We start from the raw sequence: 26,232 nt of genomic DNA, 5'->3' as shown, positions 1-26,232 counted from the left end.
AGCTGTCCCACACACAGGAGCTGTCCCACACACAGGAGCTGTCCCACACACAGGAGCTGTCCCACACACAGGAGCTGTCCCACACACAGGAGCTGCCCCAGGAGCTGACCCCAGGAGCTGACCCACAGGAGCTGTCCCACAGGAGCTGTCAACAGTGGCAGCACCTACTCTCTAGTCTCCCCCCAGCAGCCCTACAGAAATGGTGCCTTCGCAAAAGCTGGCTACAACCAAGAAAGACTTCCCACCCTAACCCAAAGGCCCAACACAGGAAAAGAGAATGAAAAAAAAGCCACCAATTCCTGAGCAGGAAACCCACCAATCCCTGAGGTCCCCAAGCTCAGGACTTAAAATTCCACCAATCATCACTCTGGAAATCCCTGCCCTGAAAAAGCTCTGCCCCCTAAGAAATCCTATATAAAGAACTTCCCTCTGTCCAGTTCCCTGCTGACAGCTCCCAGGAGCAGAGGGCTGCCATCCCTGGACTCATTCCTCCACATCCTATACCCTCCAATATATCTCTTTCCTGAGATTTCCTGCCTGGTGTGACTCTAGTCAGAAAAAGCCAAGAAGAAAAGCAATGAAGAGAAGGAGCGGAGCTGAGGCTCTGGAGCTCCTCAACTCAGCTGAGGACACCCTCCCCTGGGAGCTGCAACACCTCTGCGGCTTCCCCTCAGAACTGCGTGGTTCCTGAGCTCCTGTGTCTCAGGGTCCCCTTCCACTGGGCCACTGACCCACTTCAGAGCTGTGTGCTTCCTAGGCCCCATGTCTCATGATGCCTTTCCACTGAGATACTTTCTCCCCTCAGAGCTGTGTGGTTCCTGGGATTCCAAATCCCAGGATACCTTTCCATCCAAGCACATACGCAGCTCGGCTGGAAACTTGGAGGAAGTTTGGCAGAGAGTTAAGAGAACTGGTTATGGGCTGGCAAGATGGCTGGCGAGATGGCTCAGCGGTTAAGAACACTGACTGACTGACTTCCAAAGATCCTGAGTTCAAATCCCAGCAAGCACATCATGGCTCACAACCATCTGCAATGGGATTTGAAGCCCTCTTCTGGAGTGTCTGAAGACAGCTACAGTGTACTTATAAGTAATAAATAAATAAATCTTTAAAAAGAGAGAGAAAGAACTGGTTCCTATTCTAAAACAGTATAGTATGCATGCATGCATATGTATGTATACCTTCTTTGCATCTCATGGAACTTTCTCCAAAATTGACCACACACTTGGACACAAAGCAAGTCTCAACAGTTACAAGAAAACTGAAATAACTCCCTGAATGCTATCAGACTACCAGCAACTGATTAAAGCTAGGTACCAACAACAGAAGCAACACCAAGCTTAAAAACTAACAGAAGCTGAATAACTCTCTCCTGAATGGAAAGTGGGTCAAGACAGAAATAAAGAAATCAAAGGCTTTCTGAAATTTGGTGTAATGAATACACAGCATACCCAAACTTATGGGACACAGTGAAAGTGGTCCTGAGAGGCAGGTTCATAGCACTGAGCACCTACATTAAAAGAGGGAGGGAGGGGAGAGACAGAGACAGAGAGAGACAGAGAGACAGAAATCAAACTAGCAAGAGCACACCTGAAAGCTCTAAAACAAAAAAAGAAATCACACCCAAAAGAAGTAGATGTCAAGAAATAATGAAACTCAGGGCTGAAATCAATAAAACAAAGAGTCAGTTATTGAAGAAAAAACAATATAGTTCAACAGACCCTTATTCAAATTAACTAAAGATGGAGAGAAAATATACAAATTCACAAAATCAGAAATGAAAGGGGAACCTAACAGACATCAAGGAAATCCAGAGAATCCACCCATGACATATGCCAAATTGGAAAACCTAAAGGAAATGGATAATTCAATGGGTACCACTTAGCAAAGTTAAATCAAGATCAGATGAACAACTTAAACAGACTTATAATCCCTAGTGAAGTAGGAGCAGTCATTAAAAATCTCCCAACCAAGCTGAGCAGTCGTGGTAAACACCTTTAAAGCCAGCACTTGGGAGACAGAGGCAGGTGAATCTCTTGAGTTTGAGGCCAGCCTGGTCTACAGAGTGAGTTCCAGGACAGCCAGGGCTACACAGAGAAATCCTGTCATGAAAACAGAAGTGGGGGGAAAAAATTCTCCTAACCAGAAAAAGCCCAGGGCTAGATGGTTTTAGCACAGAATTAGACAAGACTTTCAAAGAAGAGTTAATACCAATATGCCTCAAATTATTCCACAAAATAGAAACTACATTCAATAAAAACTTCAAACCAAATCCTAGAGCACATTAAAAATGTCATTCACCGTGATCAAATAGGCTGTGTCTCAGAGACGCAGGGAGAGCTCAATATATGAACATCAGTAAGTATCATCTACCATATAAACACACCGAAAGGAGGGGAAAACCACATGATCATCTCTCATTATATGCAGAAAAGGCCTTTGACAAAACCCATACCCCTTTATGATAAAAGTCCCAGAGAGATGCACGATACAAGGGACATACCTAAACATAATAAAGGCAGTTCACAGCAAGCCCAACATCAACCTAAGCGAAGAGTAACTCAAAGCAATCCCACTAAAATCAGGAACAAGACAAGGCTGTCCACTCCAAACCTGTTCAATAAAGTAGCTGAACTCTTAGCTGGAGCAGTAAGAAAACAGAAGAATAGATAAAGCAAATGTAGTACGCTTATATAATGAAATACTACTCAGCTGTTAGAAATAAAATATCATGAAATTTGCAGGCAAATGGATAGACCGTGAAAAAAAACATTCTGAATGAGGTACCCCAGACCCAGAAAAATAAACATGGTATGTATTCACTTATAAGTGGATATTAGCGACTCAATAAGTGATAACTAAACTACAATCTGTAGATTCTGGGACGATATGTACAGAAGGGACTAGGAAGGGATACATGGACGTCTCTAGGAAGAGGAAATAGAAGATTATACAGGTAGACTGGGGGCAGGGAAAGAGAGGATGGGAATGGGATGATCAGGTGGGAGGGGAGACAGGGTTGAGGGAGGAAGAGGCAGAATTGAGGGGCAGCTGAGGTGGGGTATGGAAACCTAGTGCAATGGAAATCTCCTACAATACATGAAAGCACTCCTAACGAAGTCTCCAATTAATGAGGGAAACAATCCCAAATGGCCATCTCTCGTCATCAAACAAAGCTTCCGGCGCCAAGACTGGGTTACTGTTGTAACCAATTGTTCTGTTGACCAAAGGGTTCCCACAGAAATCACCGAACCCAGAATGTTGCCAAGACAATAGGTTGCTCTCCACAAACTGACAGCCAGGCCCCACTGCTGAAGACAACACGCACACAATCACTGAACATGGAGAGGTTGCTCTGATGCGTACATTAACCTTCACCCCCATCATTCTGTGTCTATGGTATGCAAAAGCATTTTGTAGGCTACCAAAGGAAAAACATAAACACCAACCCCAACACAATCTGTTCCGTCTGCAAGGTATGCTGGAGCAATAGGACACAAAGCTTGTGGGCGTGACCAAGTCCCATTTAAGGTTCCACGAGATAGAACCCATACCTGACATTGCTTTGGTGACCAAGAGCCAGCGACTAAATAGCTCAGGGACCTATAGTAAAACCAAACACTACTGGTCTTAAAAAAAAAAAAAAAAAGATCAATAAAATGACCCAATGATATTCTGCTATACTCATTAGTCTGTGCCTTACTCGGCCATCATCAGAGAAGGTTCCTCTTATAGCAGAGTGGGAACAGAGACACATAGCCGGATATTATGCAGAAATTTGGAACACACAGCTCCAAATGGGATATGTTCATTAAATCTCTCCCCTCACAGAACCCTGAGGAAGATGTGGCAGGATTTTCCCTGTCCAATTAATTTAAATACTAGTGCAGCAGAAAGTTTATGATTGGGCATGGAAAGGGGGTGGAGCTAAGAGGTACAGAGACAGAGAGGAGACTGGAGCAGGAAGGAAGCAATATGGAGGGAGACCAAGATGATTCAGACTTAGCATAGTTCTAAATAGCCACAGGTAGATATAATCTCATATAGGTGCAGAATAATTGGGGTAACTTGTCTAATCTAGGTGGGCAGCTTGTACCATTATCAATTGGCTCTGAAATTATTATGTGGGCATCTTGTGAACTGAGAATTTATTGTTATATAAATCTGACTGGTTAATTATAAGCTTCAAGAGTTTTGATTTACGGGGTTACTGGGTATTGTGATATCTAACAGCGAGGTGGGCAGTCATTACATGGGGCTGGCATGGCAAAGACCTGACAAGGGAAATTATCGAGTCAGGAGTCCCAGGCCAGAGAGACTGTTGAGATGAGAATACCTGAGCCCCGCACCAGCGTAGTGCAGGAACTTGCCATTCCTTTTCATCTTTCCTGCAACAGGAAGAGGAGGTAGCAAGAGTATAAGACGGAGCCAGGAGAACGAGGCCCTCTGACTGAGCTCCTCATTCTCTTGGCTCCTCCGACTGAGCTGATCAAAGTTCACATGAACTCACAAAGACAGAACCTGCACCAGGTCCTCTGTATATACACTATGGCTTTCTACCTTGTGCTTTATGGGACTCCTGAGTGTATGAACAAATGGGTCTCTGGGTCTTTGGGGGGTGGGGTCATTTTTTTTTTTGTTTTGTGGCTGGAGAGACAGCCATGGGTGTTAGGAAGTGAACTCATTTTGGTTGGGAGCCTAGCCTTTAACAGCTAAGCCATCTCTCCAGCCCATGGGTCTCTGCTTCTAGTGCCTTCTCTTGGAGCTCATTTCCTTCTGTTGGTTTTCCTCATTCCAACGTTGATGAATTGGGTTTTGTTCTATCTTACTTCTTTTTTATTTTATTATATTTTGTTATTATCTCTTAGAGACAGAAAGGGAGTGAGTGGATCTGGATGGGCAGAACTGGGAAGATTAAGAGGGAAAGATTAGCGGGAAGGGAAACTTGTAACCAGGATATATTGTATGATAAAAGAATCTATTTTTAATAAAGGGGGAAATTAAAAAGGAAACATAAAATAATTAAAAATAGAGTTAAAAACTTTAGTTTAGAACGGAGAAATGGCTTGGTGGTTAAGAACGGTGACTGCTCTTCCAGAGGGCCTGAGGTTCAAGTCCCAGCACCCATGGGGGCAGCTCACAACCACTTCAGAGGATCTGATCCTCCTTCTGGCCTCCACGGTCATCATGCACACTTAGGGTGTACAGACACACATTCAGGCAAAACATAAAATTAAACTAAACAAATCTTAGAAAGGAAGAAAGAAAGAAGGGAGGAAGGAAGGTAAGAGGGAAAGAGAGAAAGAGAGAGAGAAAAAAAGAAAGAGAAAGAAAGTAAGTTCAGCTAAGCATGGTGGCTCACACCTGTACATCCCAGAGCAGAGGAGATGGACCAGGATTATGAGTTTAACACCAGGCTGAACGACCTAGAAAGTTCAGGTCCAGCCTGAGCTACAGAAGAAGACCCTGAAGGAACAAGAAACAAAAACAGTGGGGAAAGGAAAGATTCCAAAGACTGGAGGAAGAAAGGACGGGGTAGGGAGAAATGGAAGTAGAGGAGAACACGTTAGTCCAAAGAATAAAAGGCCAAAAAAATCACCTGAGAAATGCATCCCACAGGCAAACAGACAGCTCCAAGAATCCCACAAGTGTAGATCACAGTCATGTTACAGAGAGCATATGGTAGTTAAGACAAGAGAGCATGGGGAAGCAGAAGCGGTTGGGTTTATGCTTTGAATCTGAAACATCTCCTTCATGCTGACATTCCGAATGCTTGTTCCCAAGCTGATGGCACTCCCAGGGAAAGCTGCTCTAGAGCACTTAAGAGGCCTAGCTGACAGAAACAGGCCGCTCAGGACAGAGGAGCAGACCTTGAAGTTATAACCTGGACTCTAGTTCAGGATGCTCTCACCACATAGACACAACCCTCCCAATGAATGTTTCCATCACAATGAATTGAGCTACTCAGGATTCTGTGCAATGAGTTTTCTTGTCAAGTATTTTGGTCACAGCAATGCAAATGTTACTAATACAGATACCAATTAAATATTTTAAATGAAGAACATATACTTGGTCCAGCTCAAAGCAGGGTATTTTCCAGGCTGTCTGCCACCCCTAGGGCCCAACAGAGGCACTGCACAGTAGAGCCCTAGAGCCCAGGATCTCCACCTCTTAGGGTTTTACCCACAGAAAACAATTGAGATCGCAAAACTGGCTATCATCATGCTCTTGTCATCACACAGGTGACACAGGCAACCACAGGCCTGACACAAAGTCACGGCTTACACAAAGTCAGCCAGTGGTTACAAAATGAACAGGAAAGTGGGATGCTACCTTGTGAGACTGTTGCATGTGTTAATAGCATTGAGAAAGTCAGAAACACAGTATGTGTCACTAGAATTCATACAGAGGATGTTTCCAACTTTCTGTTCCAAATTTTTTTTCTTCATGAAATACCCCGTGCTTTATCTTTTACTTTGGTCCGTTTTTCTCTTTAGAGAGGGCATCATTATGTGTATATGTCGACAGTGGTCTCCAAAGCTCATGTGATTGGTCTGCTTTACCTTCAAGCACGGACACTACAGGGGCATGCCACCATGCCCAGTGTATAGAGGCAGAACACAGAAGCTATTATTTCAAGCTGATGCCATCAAGAGCAAAGCTAGGAATTGGCTCAATGATTAAGCATGCTGGCGGTTCTTCTAGAGGGCCCATGTTCAAGTTCCAGCACCCACATGGTAGCTAACAACCATTTGTAACTCCAGTCCCAAGGGTCCAGTGGCCTCTTCTGGGCCTACAAGGGCACTTCATGTATATGGTGCACAGACAGACATGCAGACAAAAGACCCACACACACAGAGAGAGAGAGAGAGAGAAAGGAAGAGAGAGAAAGAAAGAGAGAGAGAGAGAGAGAGAGAGAGAGAGAAAGAAAGAAAGAAAGAAAGAAAGAAAGAAAGAGAGAGAAAGACAAGAAAGACGAAAGAGAGAGAGAGAGAGAGAGAGAAAGAAAGAGAGAAAGAGAGAGAGAAAGAGAGAGAGAAAGACAAGAAAGATGAAAGAAAGAAAGAGAGAGAAAGATAGAAAGAAAGAAAGAGAAAGAGAGAGAAAGAGAGAGAGAAAGAGAGGAAGAAAGAAAGAGAGAGAGAGAAAGAAAGAAAGAAAGAAAGAAAGAAAGAAAGAAAGAAAGAAAGAGAGAGAGAAAGAGAGAGAGAAAGAAAGACAACTTATGAAAAAATTTTCAAGAGTCAAGCTCTATCCTCATCTTTCTTTCTGTTGTGGTTGGTTGGTTGTTATTCAAGACAAAGTTTAACAGTGTAGCTCTGGTTAGCCCATAACTCACTATATCAATCAGGCTGGCCTTGAACTCACAAAGATTTCTCTGCCTCTGCCTTCTGGGTGCTAGGATTAGATTCATGAGTCATCATATGCCTGGCTTCCTTATCTTTCTATAACAAAATTCCTGTATTTCCACATATAATCTAAATCAATCTAAATCACTTTGTAACAATGTAATGACACTAAGAGCTATAAGGAACGGGTCCCAGAGACCTCCACCAAACAATACAGGCTCTTGCCACTGCTCTTAGATACTTACTAGAGCTGGATAATAAGACTCTATTGCTAAAGACAGCACACACTTTAACATACAGAAAGTAAACCATACTGACCTGGAAGCTTCTACAGTCGTGACTGGCCTGGCAAGATAGACCCATTGGTACAACAGTGGCATGAATCACAGCTTTCTAAATGAATTTAAGGCCCAATCCACAAGAAGGGATTCATAGCTAGTAGTGACTACTATTCAGTAAACCATGCTAGGGAGATCATAGGCCCTACTAGTAATTTTGCCAAAGGAACACAGAAATCAAACTGCCTTACAAATACTTACCCTTATACCCACTGACCAGAACGACTCTCACCCTTCTCAGAGAAGGTCTTTACGCAAAGGGTGGCAGTTATTAGAGGCTCACACCTGGTCAGAGGGAACAAATGACAATGGAGTGCTCAGCCTGCCAGGGGGGTCTGTAGCACACCCACTCCAACTCCCTGAAATGCTCAGCAAACATCACAGAAGTGGGGACAGAAAAATCCAAAGAGCCAGAGGTCTGGAAAGAATACAAACTGCCGGGCAGTGGTGGTGCACACCTTTAATTATCAGCCTGGGAACAAGCATTCAAGACATCAACATGAGGGAGACATTTCATATTCAAATCATAGAAAAATAAAACATAGGCTGGGCGGTGGTGGCACACGCCTTTAATCCCAGCACTCGGGAGGCAGAGGCAGGAGGATTTCTGAGTTCAAGGCCAGCCTGGTCTACAGAGTGAGTTCCAGGACAGCCAAGGCTACACAGAGAAACCCTGTCTTGAAAATAAATAAATAAATAAAAAACAATTGCTTCTGCTTCCCCTGTTTCTCTTGTTTTAACTACCATACACTTACTCTCTGTAACATGACTGCTTATCCTTACACTTGTGGGACTCTTGGAGCTGTCTGTTCTCCATCATCAACAGTGTCTGTGAGATGCATTTCCCAGGTGACAGTCACCTATAACTAATAAACCCAGTGCTAGAGGCAGAAGCAGGCAGGTCTCTGAATTCAAGGCCAGCCTGGTCTACAGAGTTTCAAGACAGCCAGGGCTACACAGAGAAATCTTGTCTCAAAAATAAAAAATAAAAAAGTCCTCTGGACACGACAAGGCTATGCACTCATGTGCTCATCAGCCTAAGACCTAACAAACACCAGTCAACAGTGGAGAACTGAGGAGAAGGGGGCTCACGTGGCCCCATCCTTAGCCAAGGACCCTTGCACTGTTGATGGAGATGAAGGTGGCAATGCTCTCAGCAGCGTGGCCCAGGCAGGTCACTCATGCTCCAGACACAGACAGGCCACACTAACTGGACTCAGAAGGTGGGGGACAAAAACAAACAAACAAATGAACAAACAAACAAAGAGATGAAGTTGGGAAGGGAATTGGTTGGGCAGTGGAGTGTTTCCCAGAGAAGCTGGCGGTGGAAATATGGGCATAGTAGATACTAAATAAATACATTGTATTCTTGTATGACATTTCCAAATAGTATTAAATAATTTTTAATGATTAATAATTTTAAAATAAAAGTAAAAATAAAATTTTGAAGTAAAATAATTAGGAAAAACAAAAAGTTATAGGAGAAGTCTGGTATGGAAGCTCACACTTGTAATTCCAGCAACTGGGAGACTGAGGCAAGAGGATTGTAAACATGTTTGAAACAAACCTCAGCTAATGAGCAAAACTGTCTCAGGAACTTAAAGTTACAGCTGATAAAGGAAGCACATGTGGTTCCAGAACCACAGGCAGAGAAGAGCACAAGACGCTGCCAGCAATTAGTGTAGCGAGGCAGACAGTGTTTCCATGAGGAACAGCCAGCCACTGCAGATAGGCCCCTCTTTACCCCACCAAAAAGATGGCGATGGAATATAGGTGACTCCGAACCAAGTACACTGGAGCCATTTCCCGTGACCATGTCCGTCTACTCAAACACCCTGGGTACTCGCTCACATCACACAAGTTCAGGCCAGTGACTGCACTGCTCCTGCAGTCTACAAGTCTGGCAATAGCCCTTCCAGGCTACACCAAGTGAAACACTTATTCTGTGCACCTCAACACAAAATGTCACTGAGGCTCTGTGGTGCTCCATGTTATGGCTTTTTCTGTAGGACCCTAAGAATTGAACAAAGGTGCTGAGTTTTACCTTCTGTGGCCTGTAGGCATTCTATGGAGTAAAGCTTGGCATTCATCTGTCACCATTAGTATGTGACAAAATCAAACAGCAAATACAGGGTAGACAATAAGGCTGGTAAAATGGCTGAGGAGGTAAACAGGTACCAACCCCTCATGAGGGTCAGCTTCTATAGCACTAGAAGTTACTGTGTAGGTTGCTGGGGATTGGTGGGAGCATCATCAACAATCTCATGCAGTCTTGAACCCTGTGAACTACAACACTGACCAGAATACCATGCTATGCACATAGGTACAATAGTGACATGAATTACCGGTAGAACCAACTGCTTTCTGAGTGGGATTTAAGGACTGATCCACAAGAGGAATCATGCCTAGTACTGGAAACCTGGTCAAGAACTCATGGCTAGGGAGTTCACAGGCCCAGGGACAACCCTGCTAACTGGGCTACCAGCCTGTCCTCTAGATTCACATCTCTACCCATAGATCACACAGTTCTTAGACCTCATCAGAGAGGTCTCTGTGCAATGCACAGTAGTTAATACAGAAACTCACTACTGATCAAAGTGCAAAGACGTGTCAATGGCGGGCTCAGCCACAGATGGGAGAGATCTACACAGACACACACACACACATACATACACATACATACATACACATACATACATACACACACACACACACACACACCAGTATGTAAAACAAACAGGCTTATAATGGGCAGTCACATCTCAGTCAACAGTCCTGCACAGCCAACAAAACTTACTTGGACACAAGGACAGCAGCTGCATCTCGAGCCTTGTCACTGACCACCAAGTAAGACTGCAAGAATTTGACAGGTTTCAATTTAGCATTTTTATCTTCATTTTCTAGATTTCCTACAATTATGTATTATTTACACAATATTCAAAATTAAATGTAAAATGAATAGTTCCTCTAACCATCTCTTGCCCCAAAACCCCTTACATATTACCATTATGTTTAACAAACATTTGTATTATCTGTAAAGAAATGAGATTTGCTAAAGCAATCCATCTGACCTCTACATGACATCACAGTTTCCAAAGCTGAGGTATCACTGAAAGCGGAAATGTCAGTGAAACAAATATAACTAAACTCTCATCTCAAGACAAGTGCACAACTAACTGAAAAAGGTTTGTGCGCCCGTCATTACCTCTGCTATTTGCAGAATTCGGTCCATGGTGGGTACGCGTGTTTCTCCAGTTTGAGTAGACAGGTTCCCATCAAGGCGTGAAAAATCAAAAGGGATCAAGCAGGTCACAGAGAGCCACAGTAGAAGCATGTAGCGAGTTTCCCACGTCTAAGGAGTTAAATCACAGTCAGAATGAACCCAATAGAAGAGGGAGCTGCTGCGTATGGTGGTACACACCCTGAATCCTTGCTCTCAAAAGGCAAGGCAGGTGGATCGTTCCAAGCCAGCCTGAGGTTCCAGGCCAGCCAGGGCAACATAGTAAAACCTGATCTGGGAGGGAGGGAGGGAGCAAGGGAGGGAAGGAGGGAGGAGAGAGAAAGGGGAAGGGAAGGGGAAGGGAAGGAAAAAGCAGCCAAGCGTTTTGGCATCCACTCATTCCCTTGTCCTCCTAACATTCAGGAGGCTGAGGAATGAGGATCTCAAGTTCAAAGCCAGTCTATACCACATAGTAAGATCCAAGTTAGTCTGGACTACATAACAAGAACCCATCCCAAGTAATAATTAAAGAGAGAAAGAGAGATCCAACCATACTCCACTGCCACCCAAGTGGCCTTCCCACCAATAGGCCCAAAGACGTCACCTAGCCCACTGTTACAATAAGCGCAGCTCTGTGCTGTGCCCTGTAAGCCTTTCTAGGGCACCACAGACCTGCCATGGTCTTGGAGACCTAGCACAGTCACACTGAATTAAAAAGCATACTCTTTGCCGTAACAGATAGGTTCTAAAAGAGAATGACTTAAAGTAATATGTGTAGATGCTAAAGCAGCAGCAGAAGGAAATTTAAAAAAAAAAAAAAAAAAAAACTAAGATAAAACCAAAGAAAGTTGGAAGACGGAGTTGCCAGTGCCCGGGGAGCCAGCAGGGAGGGCTTGGGAAGGACTCACCTCATGGTCTTTAGGGTTCTGACCTGTGAACATATCTAACACAGGCTGAACATTAGCCACTTCATGAGGAAACAGACGCAGAAACACTTTATATCCACGAACCTGCCAAATAAAAAGACATTGGAATTTACAGAATGTGGAGTGCACTATATAATTAGATTACAGAACAAGCAGCAAAGCTGCCTTGATACAGTCATCAAAACCCATCCTCTATGTTCCTATTTGGCCAACAGGTTACACTGTGTGCACCAGACATATCAGTATGCTACAAACTGAAAACTTCTGCTTCTATTCTGTCCAACAATTACTCTGACATTTATGAAAACGAAATCCCTATGTACCTCAAATGGCCCCACTAACACTTTTATAAAACAAGCTACATTCTATCAACAGCCAAAAGCCTCACCCTGCTGCTACACAGTAAGAATGCTAAAACATGTTCCCTGAGACTCACGAAATTTTACACAGAGTCACTCCCGAATCTCTAAGTCTGGAGAAAGCAGGCCATCAGCCCCAGATGTTCTTCCTCAGAGGGGAAGTATAAGATTCCCCAGTAAATCCATCCTCACACTATAGCTTAAAAATACTTCTGTTGTGGCTGTGGTGGCTCAGCCTTTAATCCCAGCACTCAGGAGACAGAGGCAGGCTAATCTCTGTGAGTTCAAGGCCAGCCTGCTCTACAGAGTGTGTTCCAGGACAGTCGGAGCTACAGAGTAAGACCCCATTTAGGAAAAAGAAAAAAAAGAACAAAAAGAACAAGAAGAACAAGAAGAAGCAGCAGCAGCAGCAGCAACACTTCCACTTCCACCAAGGCCTTTTGCTTCTTCCTTGTAAGAAACCTTTTGTTCTAACTAAGGACCCCAAGATCACTAAGACCTGAGACCCAACACAGGCTAAAAAGAAAATGAAAACCCGTAACTTGTGTTGAAGAACCATGTTCCCCAAGAGCAAACACTTCTAGAGCAATCGGATGAGGAAAGTGTGTGTCCATGCTACAGCACCACATTAGCATTACCTTGGTGATGATATAAAGAAACTTAAAAGCCAGATGGACAAGGTCGGGCAGAGATGTCTCATCCTGTACTAGGTCCAACAGTGAGTTCATCATCCACTCTAGGAAAAAACAGATATGAAAGCCATCTCTGAAAAAAGTATATTCACCTTAACACACGGTCTCATTTTTTTTTAAAGGTTCATTTATTTTATTTATATGAATACACTGTAGCTGTCAGACACACCAGAAGAGGGCATCAGATCCCGTTACAGATGGTTGTGAGCCACCATGTGGTGGCTGGGAATTGAACTCAGGACCTCTGGAAGAGCAGTCAGTGCTCTTAACCGCAAAGCCATCTCTCCAGCCCCCTCCCATTTTTAATACAGGGAAATTATCTAAAATTGGTATCTGACACCGTGTTTTTACAGACAATGCCTGTTAAAATTGGTCTGATTTACCGACAGGCTAGGTTAACTGATGCAGTAAGACAGGATAAAGAGGGTCATACAGGGCACCACTTTCTCCTGTCCATTCCAAGGCAATGTTCAGAACCCAGTACAGGGAGAGGTCAAAGGAGAGCACAGAGAAGGAGAGAGAAGAGTTCCACAAGGCCGTTAGCCATGCAACACAAAGCTCCAGCCACACCCCACTGACTATCCTACTGCCTCCCCACCAACCCAATGCCCAAGAGACACATACATACCATCAACCACATCCCCACCACAAACAAGACTCTGCTGTGTCCTGTAAGCCTTCCCAGGGCACCATGGACCTGAGGTGGTATTGGGGAGCTAGCACAGTCACCCCGAGTTATAAGGCATACTCTTTGCTCTATAAAGGACTTTTTTTTTGAAGGATAAATACACAAAGATTATAGAGTTCCTCATTTTTTATTTCTTTTTGTTTTGCTTTGCAGGTTTTGTTTTGGTTTGGATTTTTCGTTTTGGTTTTTGGGTTAGGGTTTTTGTTTGTTTTTTCAAACATGATCTCACCATGTAACTCTGACTGACCTTAAATTCCCTGTGTAGATCACACTGGCCTTGAACTCAGAGATCTGCCTGCCTCTGCCTCCTACATGCTTGGACTAAAGGAGTGCACCACTATGCCCGGCCTCAATTTTTATTTCTTTAAAAAAACCATTTGAGCATTTGAGTATCAGCTTGAGAGACAGCTCAGCAGTTGAGAGCACTTACTGCTCATGCTCAAGACCAGGGTTGGGCTCCTCTGCAACACCAGCTCCAGGCTTCAAGCCCCCACAAGGACCTGCACATATCTACACATATACACACAAAATTAAAAATAAATTTTTCCAAAAAAAAAAAAATGAGGTGCTGAAGAGATGAGTCAGCAGTTTAAAGAGAGAACAGCCTGATGCTCTTCCAAAGGATCAGGGTTTGATTCCCAGCACCAGCACGGTGGCTCACAGAATCTGTAACTCCAATTGCAAGGGCTGCAATGCCCTCTTCTGGCTGCTGCAGGCACTGCACTCGTGGTACACAGACATACTCGTAAACAAAACTCCTATACACATAAAATAAATCTTTTATTTAAAAACTGTGTGTTTAAGGTAAAATTTGTAATAAATATGAAACAGAGTTCTGTGACAAAGGTGTAAGGTGGCACAGAAAGCAGGAGGGAGAAACAAAAGGTTCTTCTCACAAAGCTTCCACACCATGCATGAAATGCACATTATTTGAGGGTAGACTGTTGTGAGTTTAGGGCACATATAAATCCTGGAGGGGGGGAAAAAAAAACCTACTGAGCATATAGTGAAGATAAAATAGAATACCAAGCCAGCAACAGATGTCTTTTAATCCCAGCAGTCGGAGGCAGAGGCAAATGAATCTCTGTGAGTTTAAAGCCAGCCTGGCCTACACAAGCCAGGACTACATAGTAAGACCCTCTCTCAAAATAAACAAACACCAAAAACTATCAAACTAATATAAAACAATGAGGTTAAAAAAAATAAAGGAAGAAAGGAAGAAACCAAAAAGGAAACAGGATAAAGAAAAAGCAAGTCCCAATAGAGTTGATTAAACCTAGCTAAGCTGACAGCATTACTAAATGAAAATACCCTCCTAGCTATTAAAAGACAAGGGCTGACAGGCTGAATCCAGACAAAAAGGAGACAAACACAGAGTGTTTGCTATCATGAGAGACTTAGGAGAAAATATTGCAAAACTTAGAGGACATTTCTAATTAGAACAACCAATTCAGTTACTGATACAACAAATGCCAGAACCCCAAAGCAAAGCAAAAACTGAAAGCAGGAACAGGACCAAGTAAACAGAAAATCAGTAAGGGTATCAACAGCACGATCATCCACCTTATTCCAACAGTATAACAGACTCATTCAAGCATACATGGACGCCTCAGCCAGACAAACCTGTGCTGTGTCACTGGTCTCAATAGAAAAGAGTATAATCTGAACCTCACAGTCGAGTAAGATTACATGCTCACTAAAATCAGAAACACTGCCTAGAGAGGCTACAAAGTAACAGAGAAAACACTGCCTAGAGAGGCTACAAAGTAACAGGGGAAATACTGCCTAGAGAGGCTACAAAGTAACAGAGAAAACACTGCCTAGAGAGGCTACAAAGTAACAGGGGAAACACTATCTAGAGAGGCTACAAAGTAACAGGGGAAACACTGCCTAGAGAGGCTACAAAGAAACAGGGATCCTCATACATGGTTGGTGAGGATGCATAAGGATTCAACTTTTACAGAACAGTGTGACATTCCATTACAAGATACATACACAACCCATAAACCCCAGTCTTAAGATAGTCACCTAAGAAAAACTAAAACATATTCACACAAAGATGGTACATGCAGGTTTAAAGCAGTATTATTCATAATAGCCAAATTAGAATCTTATAAAAACATCTCCTCTATATGAATCTGTGTACTGAACAAAGCTCCAAGGAGATCCGTCAGTTCTGGAGAGTAAAAAAAAAAAAAAACCAATGAAGTTTATCTGCACTAATGAAAGGACTAGAAAATAGCAAAATAATCAGCTGTGGTGCTAGAGAGAATATACCATAAAGCATCTAACAAGGGACAAATGAAACAGAACTGGAGGTCTAAAAGCTTTTATATAAGCTATATAAGTACCGAATTACAGACATAAAATGGTATTTCAGGGCTGGAGAGCTGGCTCAGTGGCTAAGAGTGTTTGAGCTCTTGCAAAGGACCTAAGTTTGTTTCCCAGAACCCATGTTGAATAGCTAACAATTGCCTGCAACTCCAAGAATTCTGACACATGCACATATACATAAGAATAGAAATTACATTTTAAAAATATATATTTCAAACAGGGAGAAGGGTTACTAGATCAGTCAGTTAATAAATAAGCCTTACATAATCAATTAAGAATTAGACTCTAGTGCCGGGCATGTTGACGCACGCACACCTTTAATCCCGGCACTCGGGAGGCAGAGGCAGGCGGATTTCTGAGTTCGAGGCCAGCCTGGTCTACAGAGTAAGTTCCAGAATAGCCAGGGCTAAACAGAGAAACCCTGTCTAAAAAAAAAAAAAAAAAAAAAAAAAAGAATTAGACTTTGGGTTTGCTATCAAAAACACAAAGAAGACCTCAAACAAGGCTGAGGCAGGCAATTCAACACCAATCTGGAGTATATAGTAAAACCCTGTCTCAGAAACAAAGAAAAGGAAGAGAATGATAACATTCAAACTCAAATATATTAAACCTCAATGGCTAACACACCACACATAAACCTGAAAGGCAAAAGCGGAAGCATAAAATGTGTCACACACAGAAAAAGATCAGCACCAGCAAGCATCATATTTTCAGAACGGGACCTATTTCTATTTCCCGGAAGATAATGAACAGTCACCATTACTAAGCACTGGATGGAACGCAGTAAGCAGAGAGGTTCTGGCAGCGAGGGCAGGTCAAAGCTGTCACCTGAAGAAGTCAAACAGCACCTTACACGTCTTGGACAGTACCTATATCTGTTACATGGGGACAACCAGGAATCCAAAACTATCAGATGGATGAGGCCCAGGGCACCTACTGGTCTGCCACCCTCAGCATAGCCAGCCCTTCAGCCTGACATCAGCCACTTGCCTGCAACTGGCCCCGCTGAAGACCCATCTTCGAGAGGCGAAGGGAAGGAGGAGATGCATAAATTCTGCCCGCAATCTCACCAACTGTGTGGCATGAAACAATTTACTTAACCTTTCAGACTTGTACTCCAGTTTCCCCGTTTGTATTGTGTAGCTTACGATGACAGAGCTTACACAGAGACTGTGAGGTTACGACGATGATTAAAACAGTTGGATCCCCCCAGAAAAAAAAAAAGAAAAGAAAAAAGAGAAAAAAGAAAAAAGAAAAAAAGGGGGGAAAAAAAAGCTCAGAACAAGACTAAAAAAATTACCAAGAGTACTTGAAGCCAGCCTGGGCTACCTAGCAAGACCCTACCTCAAAAAGAAAAAAACAAGCCAGGAGTTGTGGTTCACGCCTGTAATCCCACCACTCGGGAGGTTGAGGCTGGAGAACTTCCATGAATTCAAGGTCAGCCAGGGCTACATTGCAAGACTCTATCTCAAACAGAAAAAAAGAAAAGCCAAACAAAAATGTAATTAATATGAAATAGGTTCAAATATAACAACAGCAATGAAAAGCAAACAAAAGTCACTCTCTGCTACTAAAATTTCTTCCAAGAGGTAAATGTAAGCACCCTAGGATTAGCTAGGAAGATTAAAAATAGATTAATACTGCTCAGTTGCTGTGCCTTAAAGCTGGTAAATAAATAAAATAGTTCTGTCTCAATTTGGGAGCCAGCTGGGTTAAGAGAAAAATGTCAACACACTTATAAAAATGACACTAACATAGATGGGATTCTCCCCCCCCAATCTTGTCTGATATATATACACATATACACATATATACACACACAGGAGGGGGGCTCAATCTTCCTAGTGCTGTGACCCTTAATACAATTCCTCAAGTTGTGGTTATGCCCCCCCATAAAATTATTTCATGGTCACTTCATAACTCTGATTTTACTACTATTATAAATCATAATATAAATATCTGATATGCAGGATATCTGATATGACCCCTATGGGGGTTACAACCCACAGATTGAAACCAAGAATCTAGGCCGTTCCCAAGGCCACCTGCAATTAGGGCACAGTTACATACAACAGGTAGTAGAGAGCCGTGGGTACTCAGGTGAGGGTCTCTGATCCTTCTTGCCTTCATGTGATGGGATGTAAATAGTCAACAAGTCCAACTGGGATAATCAGGGCGCATAGCTGAGCTCCACAGATGGTAGCTGTTCGGCTTGGAGGATAGTCCTGCACAACACTCTTGTACTAATGTCCTGATAACAAACCTTAATGGCTCTCTACATAATGGAGATGACAGATGACCTCATCAACTGCTGTGCAGGTAAAATAGGACCTTTGTAAAGCATATGACCCTACAAAACAATTACCAGGAAGATAACAGCTATTCACACATAACAGACTAAAACACATATAAGAAAAGATGTGTTCTTTCAATAGGAACAAGCAGAAAGTAGCTTAGTCACACCTGCACACAATCAAGATTGGTATCTGAACTCGAAGCTATTCATTATCACGGGTCCATAAAACCATCCAGAAAAAGACAAAGCTCTAGGGACACTTCTGACACCTTCTACTGATAGCACACAGGTGCCAGCTATACACACAAGCCTTCCCGATCATCTGATATTGAACCACCAAAATCTATGCTTACCAAGGTGTGGATCCAAGAGGTGGGGCTGTTCCTGGTATTTGTCCATAATTACTAAAAGGAAAATAACATGAAAATCAAATCAGGTGAGCCTTGGAAACTCACGTCTCTCAGTAACTCTAATGGAACAGCTAGCATCTTCCTAGTCCTTGTAATGCCCAGGCAGGGACACACCTGGCTTCTTGCTGACAGATGCTCACGGCTGCTCAACATCTGTCAGGCTCTTGAGGACCAATGTGACCACACCTCCTGCTCTTCTCTTGCTCTGCACACCTTCTCACACATGTGCTGGTGCTCCAACTCTCTACAACTCCACCTTCCCCTGCTTGTCAGACCCTCTTGACTTCTTGAGCCCTCCCCTGCCTAGCACGATGCCCTCCATTTCCAACAATGTTCAAATCAATAACTGTACAACCTCCCCAACCCTGGTCACCTGCTTTCCAACCCCTACCAGCAAATTAATGTTTCTACCCAATTCAATGGTTTCTCTGCCTCTGCAGTTCTCACCTGCCACTTCAGATTCACTCCACAAAGCCCACCACTATGTCTTACCCAAAAACTAGAGCCCCATCCAAACCAAAAGACATTATGGAGAGAAAATTTTTAGCTAAGGAATACACAAAGATGATTTTGTTCAAGTACAAAACTCTAATTATCAAAGGGCTCATTTGGACATTGTCTTTGTTTTCTGTTGCTGTGATGAAACTGGCCAAAATCAACTTGAAGAAGAAAGGGTTTATTTGGCTTTCACAGCCCATCATTGAGAAAAGTGTAGGGATGAATGAAAGCAAATAGAGGCAGAAACTACGGAGGAGTCTCGCTTGCTTGCTTGCTCCTAGGCTCAAGTTCAGCTGTCTTTCTTATACAGCTCAGACCCACAGGCCAGGGATGGTCCATCTCAGGGTGGGCTGGGCCGTCCTTTATCAATTAGTAATTAAAGAAATACCGCAAAGACATGCCCACAAGCCAATCTGGTGGTGGCAATTACTCACGAGATTTCTTCCCAGGTATGTCTAGGTTTGTGTAAGGTTGACAAAACTATGACAGACAAACGACTGTAAAGGCCTACCTAAACTTGGGGGATTTAGAACCACCAAAGAAATCTAGTGGCACTGTCCACTCTCCTTCCCTGCCTGGAACGGAGATCCCAGATAAACCTGGCGCTCTGAGTTTGCAGAGCCCTGGCCTCGTAGCGCAGCCCCATAGGAGCACAACCCCGTGCCAGACCGCTCCTCTTTGCTTGCCATTAGCGCTCGTAGGAGGCAGGTTCATCCAACAATTCTGCTGGTTCCCTCCCTATCCACAGAGAGGTCCCAAGCATGCTTTGCTCAGTTCCTGGACACGGCAGGGCAGGCAGGAGGTATGGCTCCCCAGGTCCCTTCCTCCCAGATGCAAGGACCTCAAGATAGAGACTCGGGGCCCCGCCCGCACCGCGGAACCGCTCCTCCGCCACCTCCCGGGACGCGCGCTCTCTGTGCACCGCCGGCAAGCTGCGGAGCAGTGCGCGGGTCTCCGCACTCTCGCCGAACGCTTCCAGGGCGGAGGCGCGGACAAGCGCATCATCCTCCACCTCCTCCTCGGCGGCGCTCGCAGCCGGCTCATGGCTCAGTACCATCCTGCCAGCAGCTTCCGTAAGAACCCTACCGGCAACCGGGAAGAAAGGAGATACAGCACGAGAGCGGCCAGCCCCGCCCTGAGACCTTCGACCCCAACTACGGGGTGCGCAAGCCAACAAAACAGCTCGCGCGAAGTCGGCTCCGCGCGCAAAATGATGCTTGCGTGAATGAAGGGCAGTACCAGAAAAACTAAGCCTCCAATGTCTACAGCCTCAAGAGGGAGTGGGTGGAGCCCAAAAGAGGTGGGGCCAAGGAGGGTGTGGCCGGAGCAGTGGGCCGGGCCGATCCTTACAGGGAATGAACTCTAGTGTTGGAAGCCTTCTGGAGTTTGAGTGTGTGTAAGGTTAAGGAGAGAACTGGGTTTGAAATTGGGGGCAGGAACATGGAAGGTTTTGAGCTAGTGTGGACAGCGCAGGAAAGCTGAACTAATAGAAAGAGCCAGAATAGGAGGGGTGGTGTGAACGCAGGGGTATTGCTCCAGGATGAAGGCTTTTGCCGTGACCTCAAACATAGCACCATCATGACCACCCAAAGCAGTCCTGAGAAAAGGCGTGGGCTGCACACTGCTGGCCCTGCATTCACCAACAGAACAGACCTCACTGGAAAGTGGAAGACTGGAGTGGTTAGATAGTTTAGTGTTCAAAGTCTCCTTCACTAAGCCTCGGGAGTTGAATGTGTAACAGTAGGCCCCCAAACCTTAGCACATCCGATTCCACGATTAAAGTGCCATTCAGGCTGTAAAACTCAGCATTTCGACAGCACCCACCCGCCAAACTAAAAACAAAGACTTGATCCTTCAAAGTCCGTCGGTCCTGAAAAGTTTCTGAATGTGCTAACTTTGCTTTTTGGCTTCTCTAGTTCTACTTCTCGCTCACTATTGTTGATAACTGAAGTATGTCAACCCAGAATATATTTGTGTGTGTGTGTGTGTGTGTGTGTGTGTGTGTGTGTGGTTAAAAGTTCACCCTGAGAAGGATCACTGTTTCGCTGGGATCCAGAATACCCAGTGTAGTCACTGGCCTGCTAATAAAGACTTTCTATTGGCTTAAATCTATATCCGAGCAGTCTTCTCAGATATGTTGTGGGGTAACAAGTTTGGTCCTCACATAGTGGAAGAAGAAGAGAACCACATGTTGTACTCTGACCTATACACCCATATTTCAGCACATGAGTACACAAAATAAAATCTAAAAAAAAAATAGAAAACAGTGAGGTGCTAGAGAGGGTCTGGCAGTAATTGCAACTGAAGGAACGGAGCCAAACGGGCGAGCATGGTGGCTTCCTTCCCTATTCGCCTGCAGTACCTGGGGCTTCAGCCGCTGAGGTGGGAGCTTGCCTGCAACAGTGCTGCTGTGGTGTCAGCCTGAGCTACATACAGAACTCCCTGAAACCTGCCGCACTGCCATAACCTCAGCCTCTGGATGAATGTGTTGTAGGCCGACTCAAAAGTAGCCCAGTTAAGGATCCAGTTTGATGTTTTATTAGGTCCAGCCCTCTGCTACCTGAGCAGCTTCCTCATCACCCCCAGGGATGGGCTTCTGTACTCCCGCCCAAAATGGTTCCAGTGGTTTAGGTAGTTAAAGAGCTGGTACAGCAGCAGGCGCTTGTCGAACCCTGGAGCCTTTGGAATCTTCCGATGGTAGGCAGTGAAGAAGGATCTGGGGAACCCCCCAAACATCGATGCAATGGCCAGTTCAAACTCAGAATGGCCATAGAAGGAGGCTGGATCATAAATAACGGGTCCCTGGTCATCCTCAGCCACATTTCCAGACCAGAGGTCTCCATGGAGCAGGGCAGGGACAATCTCTATACCCGCAAACAGATCCGGGATCTTCACCTAGAAGAGAAATTATTACATGGGACTCGAAGACCCAGGGGCCCATTATCCAGTGCTTGGAAATAAAGCAGAGCCATGGATGAATCCAGAGTCCAACCGAATAATCTAGCAGGCCCAGGGAAGAGGCTCACCTGACTCCTGACTGTAACGTTGTCTAGCACTCTGGCCACTACCAAATGAGTTCAAAAGCTTTAGAGAAAACCTCAGAGTTGTTTGGGCTTTATGCTGTAGAATATGTAGTTTGGTACCTACCCTCTAAACGGTGTTTTTATGTTATTACACATATGTACCTGCACCTCTTCTATTAAATAACAAATCTTTGATGCCTGTTCACCCTAGACCAGGGTCTCCAACCTTGCTAATGCTTTGACCCTTCAATACATTTCCTCATGCTCTGGTGGTCTCCAACCATAAAATTATTTTGCTGCTGCTTCATAACTGTAATTTTGGTACTGTTACGAATTGTAATGTAAATATCTGATATGCAGGAGATCTGATATTTGTCTCCTGTGAAGGGGTCTTTTGACCTCCCCATCACCAAGGGACCACAACACACAGGTTGAGAAACACTGCCCTACACTGATAGATGAATTGTGTTTCTAATATTTTGGAGTTGTTTTTAAATAAGTGATGCAAGAATACACACCTTGATTAAGGGTGACACAATGGGGACAAAAAGTGAGGGTAAGAGTGAACAAGTGCAATGATTGAAGACCTCAAGCAGGGGTCTGTCCCATGCCTCCCCTCACCTACAGGATAAGAAGGTAGTGACTGATATACCCACAACTTGGCCAGCCCTCTCTAACATCAGTTTTTCCTATTCTGACTCAGTCCTAAGAGGCCCCCATATGCCTGTTATAGGCTCCTAAGGGACAGCCTCTTCCCAGAAAAATAAACGTCGTGCTCACCTGTAGCCTTGACCACAGCTCTTGTGTCTCTCTGTCAGCATAGTCCTTTTCAATGAGATCCAACTGAGCTTGGAGCCGGTGTCGAGTAAAGAAGGTTGGCCAGTCGTCCTGCCATTCATTCACCTGAGCAACAAGAGGAGAGGCCACGGGATTCGTGGCCCCAGGACAGCTTTAGTGACCACCAAGAACACAGCCAACAGTAGTGAACCAACTGAAAATACAAGTGGACTCATGAAGCAGTTTACCCAAAAGAAGAGACACCATGACCAAAGCATTTAATAGGGGGCTTGCTTACACAGTTTCAGAACTTTTGTCCTTCATGTTTGCGGTGGGGAACCTGGTGGGATGCGGTGCTGGAGAGGAAGCTGAGAGCTACATCCTGATCCACAGGCCAAGAGAGAGCAAGACACTGAACCTGGCATGGGCTTTTGAAACTTCAAACTCCTAATCTTTTCAAACAATTCATTCCCTAAGCACAGTGACTAAGCATTCAAATACTGAGCCTGCGGCAGCCATCCTTATTCAAACCACTACAAGTGATTAAAGGGAACAAAAAAAAAAAAAAGTAAAACAAATATTAAGGTGGCAGAACCAAACCCAAACCCAATAAACACAAAGGGCAAAGGGTCAGAAACAAATGCTATAGTTAAATGACAGAGATTGGGCTAGAACTACCTCAGGGGTGGAGTGCTTGCCTAGTCTGTATGAGTCCCAAGTTCAATACACACACACACACACACACACACACACACACACACACGGGGGTGGGGGGGTGGAGGGGAGAGGGAGAGACAGAGACAGACAGAGAGACAAAGATAGAGATAAACAGATTGGAACAACAAAGCAAGACCCAGGTATAGGCAGGAGAGATGGTTCACCAATTAAGAGCACCTGCTGCTCTTGAAGATCTGATGTAGGTCCTAGCACAAACACAGTAGCTCACAATCATTGGTAACTTTAGTTCCTGGGGCTCCAATGCCCTCTTCTGGCCTTTGTGAGCACTGCATGCACATCTCACACACACACACACACACACACACACACACACACACACACACATGCAAATAAACACTCATACACATAAAATTTTTAAACCTTTTTAAAAAGTAAGTTATGTTCATATATACACAAAATCAGAAATACTCCAAATGGATAGAGCATGTATACATCTGCTCACAATAGTCAAAGGACAAATACAAAAAGAAAAATAAGCAGAAATTCATGCCAGACAACACTTACAGCAGAGCAAAGACTACCATCAATACAAAGGAAATTGTTTCCTACTGAAAATATGATCAAGTAATAAATGGAATCTGCTAGTCCTGACGGGGGTGGGTGGGGTGTTGTTATTGTTGTTTAGGGTTTTAGCTTGTATCCCAGCCTGGCTTTGAACTCCTGCCTCTGACTCAAGATGCAAAGATTACAGGTATGGGACACCATCCTCTGTGATACTCTTATAACTCTACTATAAATTCTTATAACTCTGCAACAGAGCTTCAAATACATGAAAATAAGACTGCTGGAACTGTATGGAGAAATAGATGAAGCCTCACTTACAGCCTGATAAGGTCTTAATTATGTCTTCATCCTAAAATTTATGTGTTGAAGGTGACTGTTTTTAGAAATAAGGCTTTCAAGCATTTGGGAGGCTGAGGCAGGGGTGGAGGATTTGAATTCAAGGTCAGTCTGGACATAATGCCTTAGGAAGAAATTAGGGTTAAATGGCATAAATGTGAAGTCAAAATAGTCAGGACTAGAAGCCCTATAAGAAGACGAATATACCCAGGTGTGCTGACAATGCTTTTAATCCTAGAACTCAAGAGGCAGAGGCAAGCAGATCTCTGCAATGAGAATTGTGATTTCTTTTCAAACCCAGTTATAGGGCTGGAGAGATGGCTCTGCGGTTAAGAGCACTGACTGTTCTTCCGAAGGTCCTGAGTTCAAATCCCAACAACCACATGGTGGCTCACAACCATCCATAATGAGATCTGACACCCTCTTTTGGAGTATTTGAAGACAGCTACAGTGTACTTACATATAATATAAATAATCTTTGAGAAAAAAAAAGACATGAATTTAAAAATAAAAAACAATTTTAAAAAACCAGTTATGTGACTATGTTTCTGTTTTAATCCCAGGTGTGGGATATGGACTGCTTCAGTTTGTCCACAGATGTTAACTATGATTGTGTCCTGCTCTAGGAGGGGCATGATCTTTGCCAGCTGCAGAAAGTTTAATTCTGGGGAACTCTGGAGTGGGTCTAAATGCCAGAGCCCAAAAGAGGCAGAGGCACTCTGAAAAAGGAAGAAGGGGAGGAGGAAAAAGAAGGAGAAGAGATGGAGGAGATGGGGGAGGAGGAAGAGGAGATGGGAGATAACAGGGAAGTACAAAGCTGCTCTGAAAGCCAGTACTTAGGTCCCAGTACTTAGGATTGACTGGTGGCATCTGACTGGTGGAGATGGATTACATTGTTAACATAAATGATAGAACTCGACAATGGTAAGGCCAGCTTGCACATCCATTTAAAGGGCATGGGATGAAAGCTAGGGTTGCCAGCTGCTGATGTCAATAAAAGATTTAATCTTCTTATTAAACAACAACAACAACAAAAAAAAACAAAACAAAGAGGAGATGGAAGAGGAGGAGAAAGAGGAGACAGAGGAGGAGGAGGAGGAGGAAGTGGAGGTAGTGGAGGTGGTGGAGGCTGCTGCTGCTTCCCTCTGCTGTTCCTGGTTGCTGTTGTTGTGGTTTGACAAGAAGGTGGAGATATCCTGAAGACGAAGATTAAACTGGCCCCAAGAAACTCAATGCCCCTTAATTAGCAGAAAGTAGTAAAAAGAGGTCTATCTCCCCTTTCCCCTCAAACCTTCTTTCTCTCCTACCTAGTGTTAGGAAGTTGAAAGGGATTAGGGTGGAAAGAAGGGTGATTTAAGAACCCAACAAAGTAGTAATACGTGTGTGTGTGTGTGTGTGTGTGTGTGTGAACAGAGATCTATAAATTTGAGGCTAGCCTGGTCTACATATTGAGTTCCAGGCCAGCAAAGACTACAGAAAGAGATCCTGTCTCAAAAAAGCAAAAGAAGAAAAGGAAGGAAGGAAGGAAGGAAGGAAAAGAAAGGAAGGAAGGAAAGAAAGGAAGGAAGGAAGGGAGGGAGGGAGGGAGGAAGGAAGAAGGAAGGAAGGAAGGAAGGAAGGAAGGAAGGAAGGAAGGAAGGAAGGAAAAAGAAAATACAGACACACATTCTCATCAAAATACAAAGCAACCGCCGGACATGGTGTCGCACGCCTTTGATCCCAGCACTTGGGAGGCAGAGGCAGG

At 44.1% G+C, this 26,232-nt stretch overlaps 2 protein-coding genes across 3 annotated transcripts in view; both read right to left on the bottom strand.

Moving 5' to 3' along the window:
* The window catches only part of Tbcd (tubulin folding cofactor D), a 163,172-nt gene extending 142,913 nt beyond the window's left edge, over positions 1-20,259 (bottom strand). The window contains exons 1-6 of one of the 2 annotated variants that reach the window (XM_021178456.2): positions 19,984-20,259; positions 18,556-18,606; positions 12,831-12,928; positions 11,816-11,917; positions 10,893-11,039; positions 10,485-10,540 (exon numbers count right to left, since the gene is read on the bottom strand). In XM_021178456.2, the coding sequence (XP_021034115.1) occupies positions 10,485-10,540; positions 10,893-11,039; positions 11,816-11,917; positions 12,831-12,928; positions 18,556-18,606; positions 19,984-20,167 (638 nt within the window). In that variant the 5' untranslated portion in view covers positions 20,168-20,259. Of the gene's footprint in view, positions 1-10,484; positions 10,541-10,892; positions 11,040-11,815; positions 11,918-12,830; positions 12,929-18,555; positions 18,607-19,621; positions 19,730-19,983 lie in introns of those variants that run through there. The other variant, XM_029483328.1, reaches the window with a different exon arrangement.
* A 1,366-nt stretch (positions 20,260-21,625) lies between these two features.
* Fn3k (fructosamine 3 kinase) overlaps positions 21,626-26,232 on the bottom strand; it is a 15,941-nt gene continuing 11,334 nt past the window's right edge. Inside the window, exons 5-6 of the mRNA XM_021177230.2 lie at positions 22,914-23,036; positions 21,626-22,005 (exon numbers count right to left, since the gene is read on the bottom strand). Of these exons, the coding sequence (XP_021032889.1) occupies positions 21,667-22,005; positions 22,914-23,036 (462 nt within the window). The 3' untranslated portion in view covers positions 21,626-21,666. The remainder of the gene's footprint in view (positions 22,006-22,913; positions 23,037-26,232) is intronic.

Source organism: Mus caroli, chromosome 11 (genome assembly GCF_900094665.2).
Source record: "Mus caroli chromosome 11, CAROLI_EIJ_v1.1, whole genome shotgun sequence".
In the NCBI taxonomy this organism is placed as follows: Eukaryota; Metazoa; Chordata; class Mammalia; order Rodentia; family Muridae; genus Mus; species Mus caroli.
The sequence above is the reverse complement of the archived record's forward strand: the minus strand, read 5'-3'. Positions and strand labels throughout refer to the sequence as shown.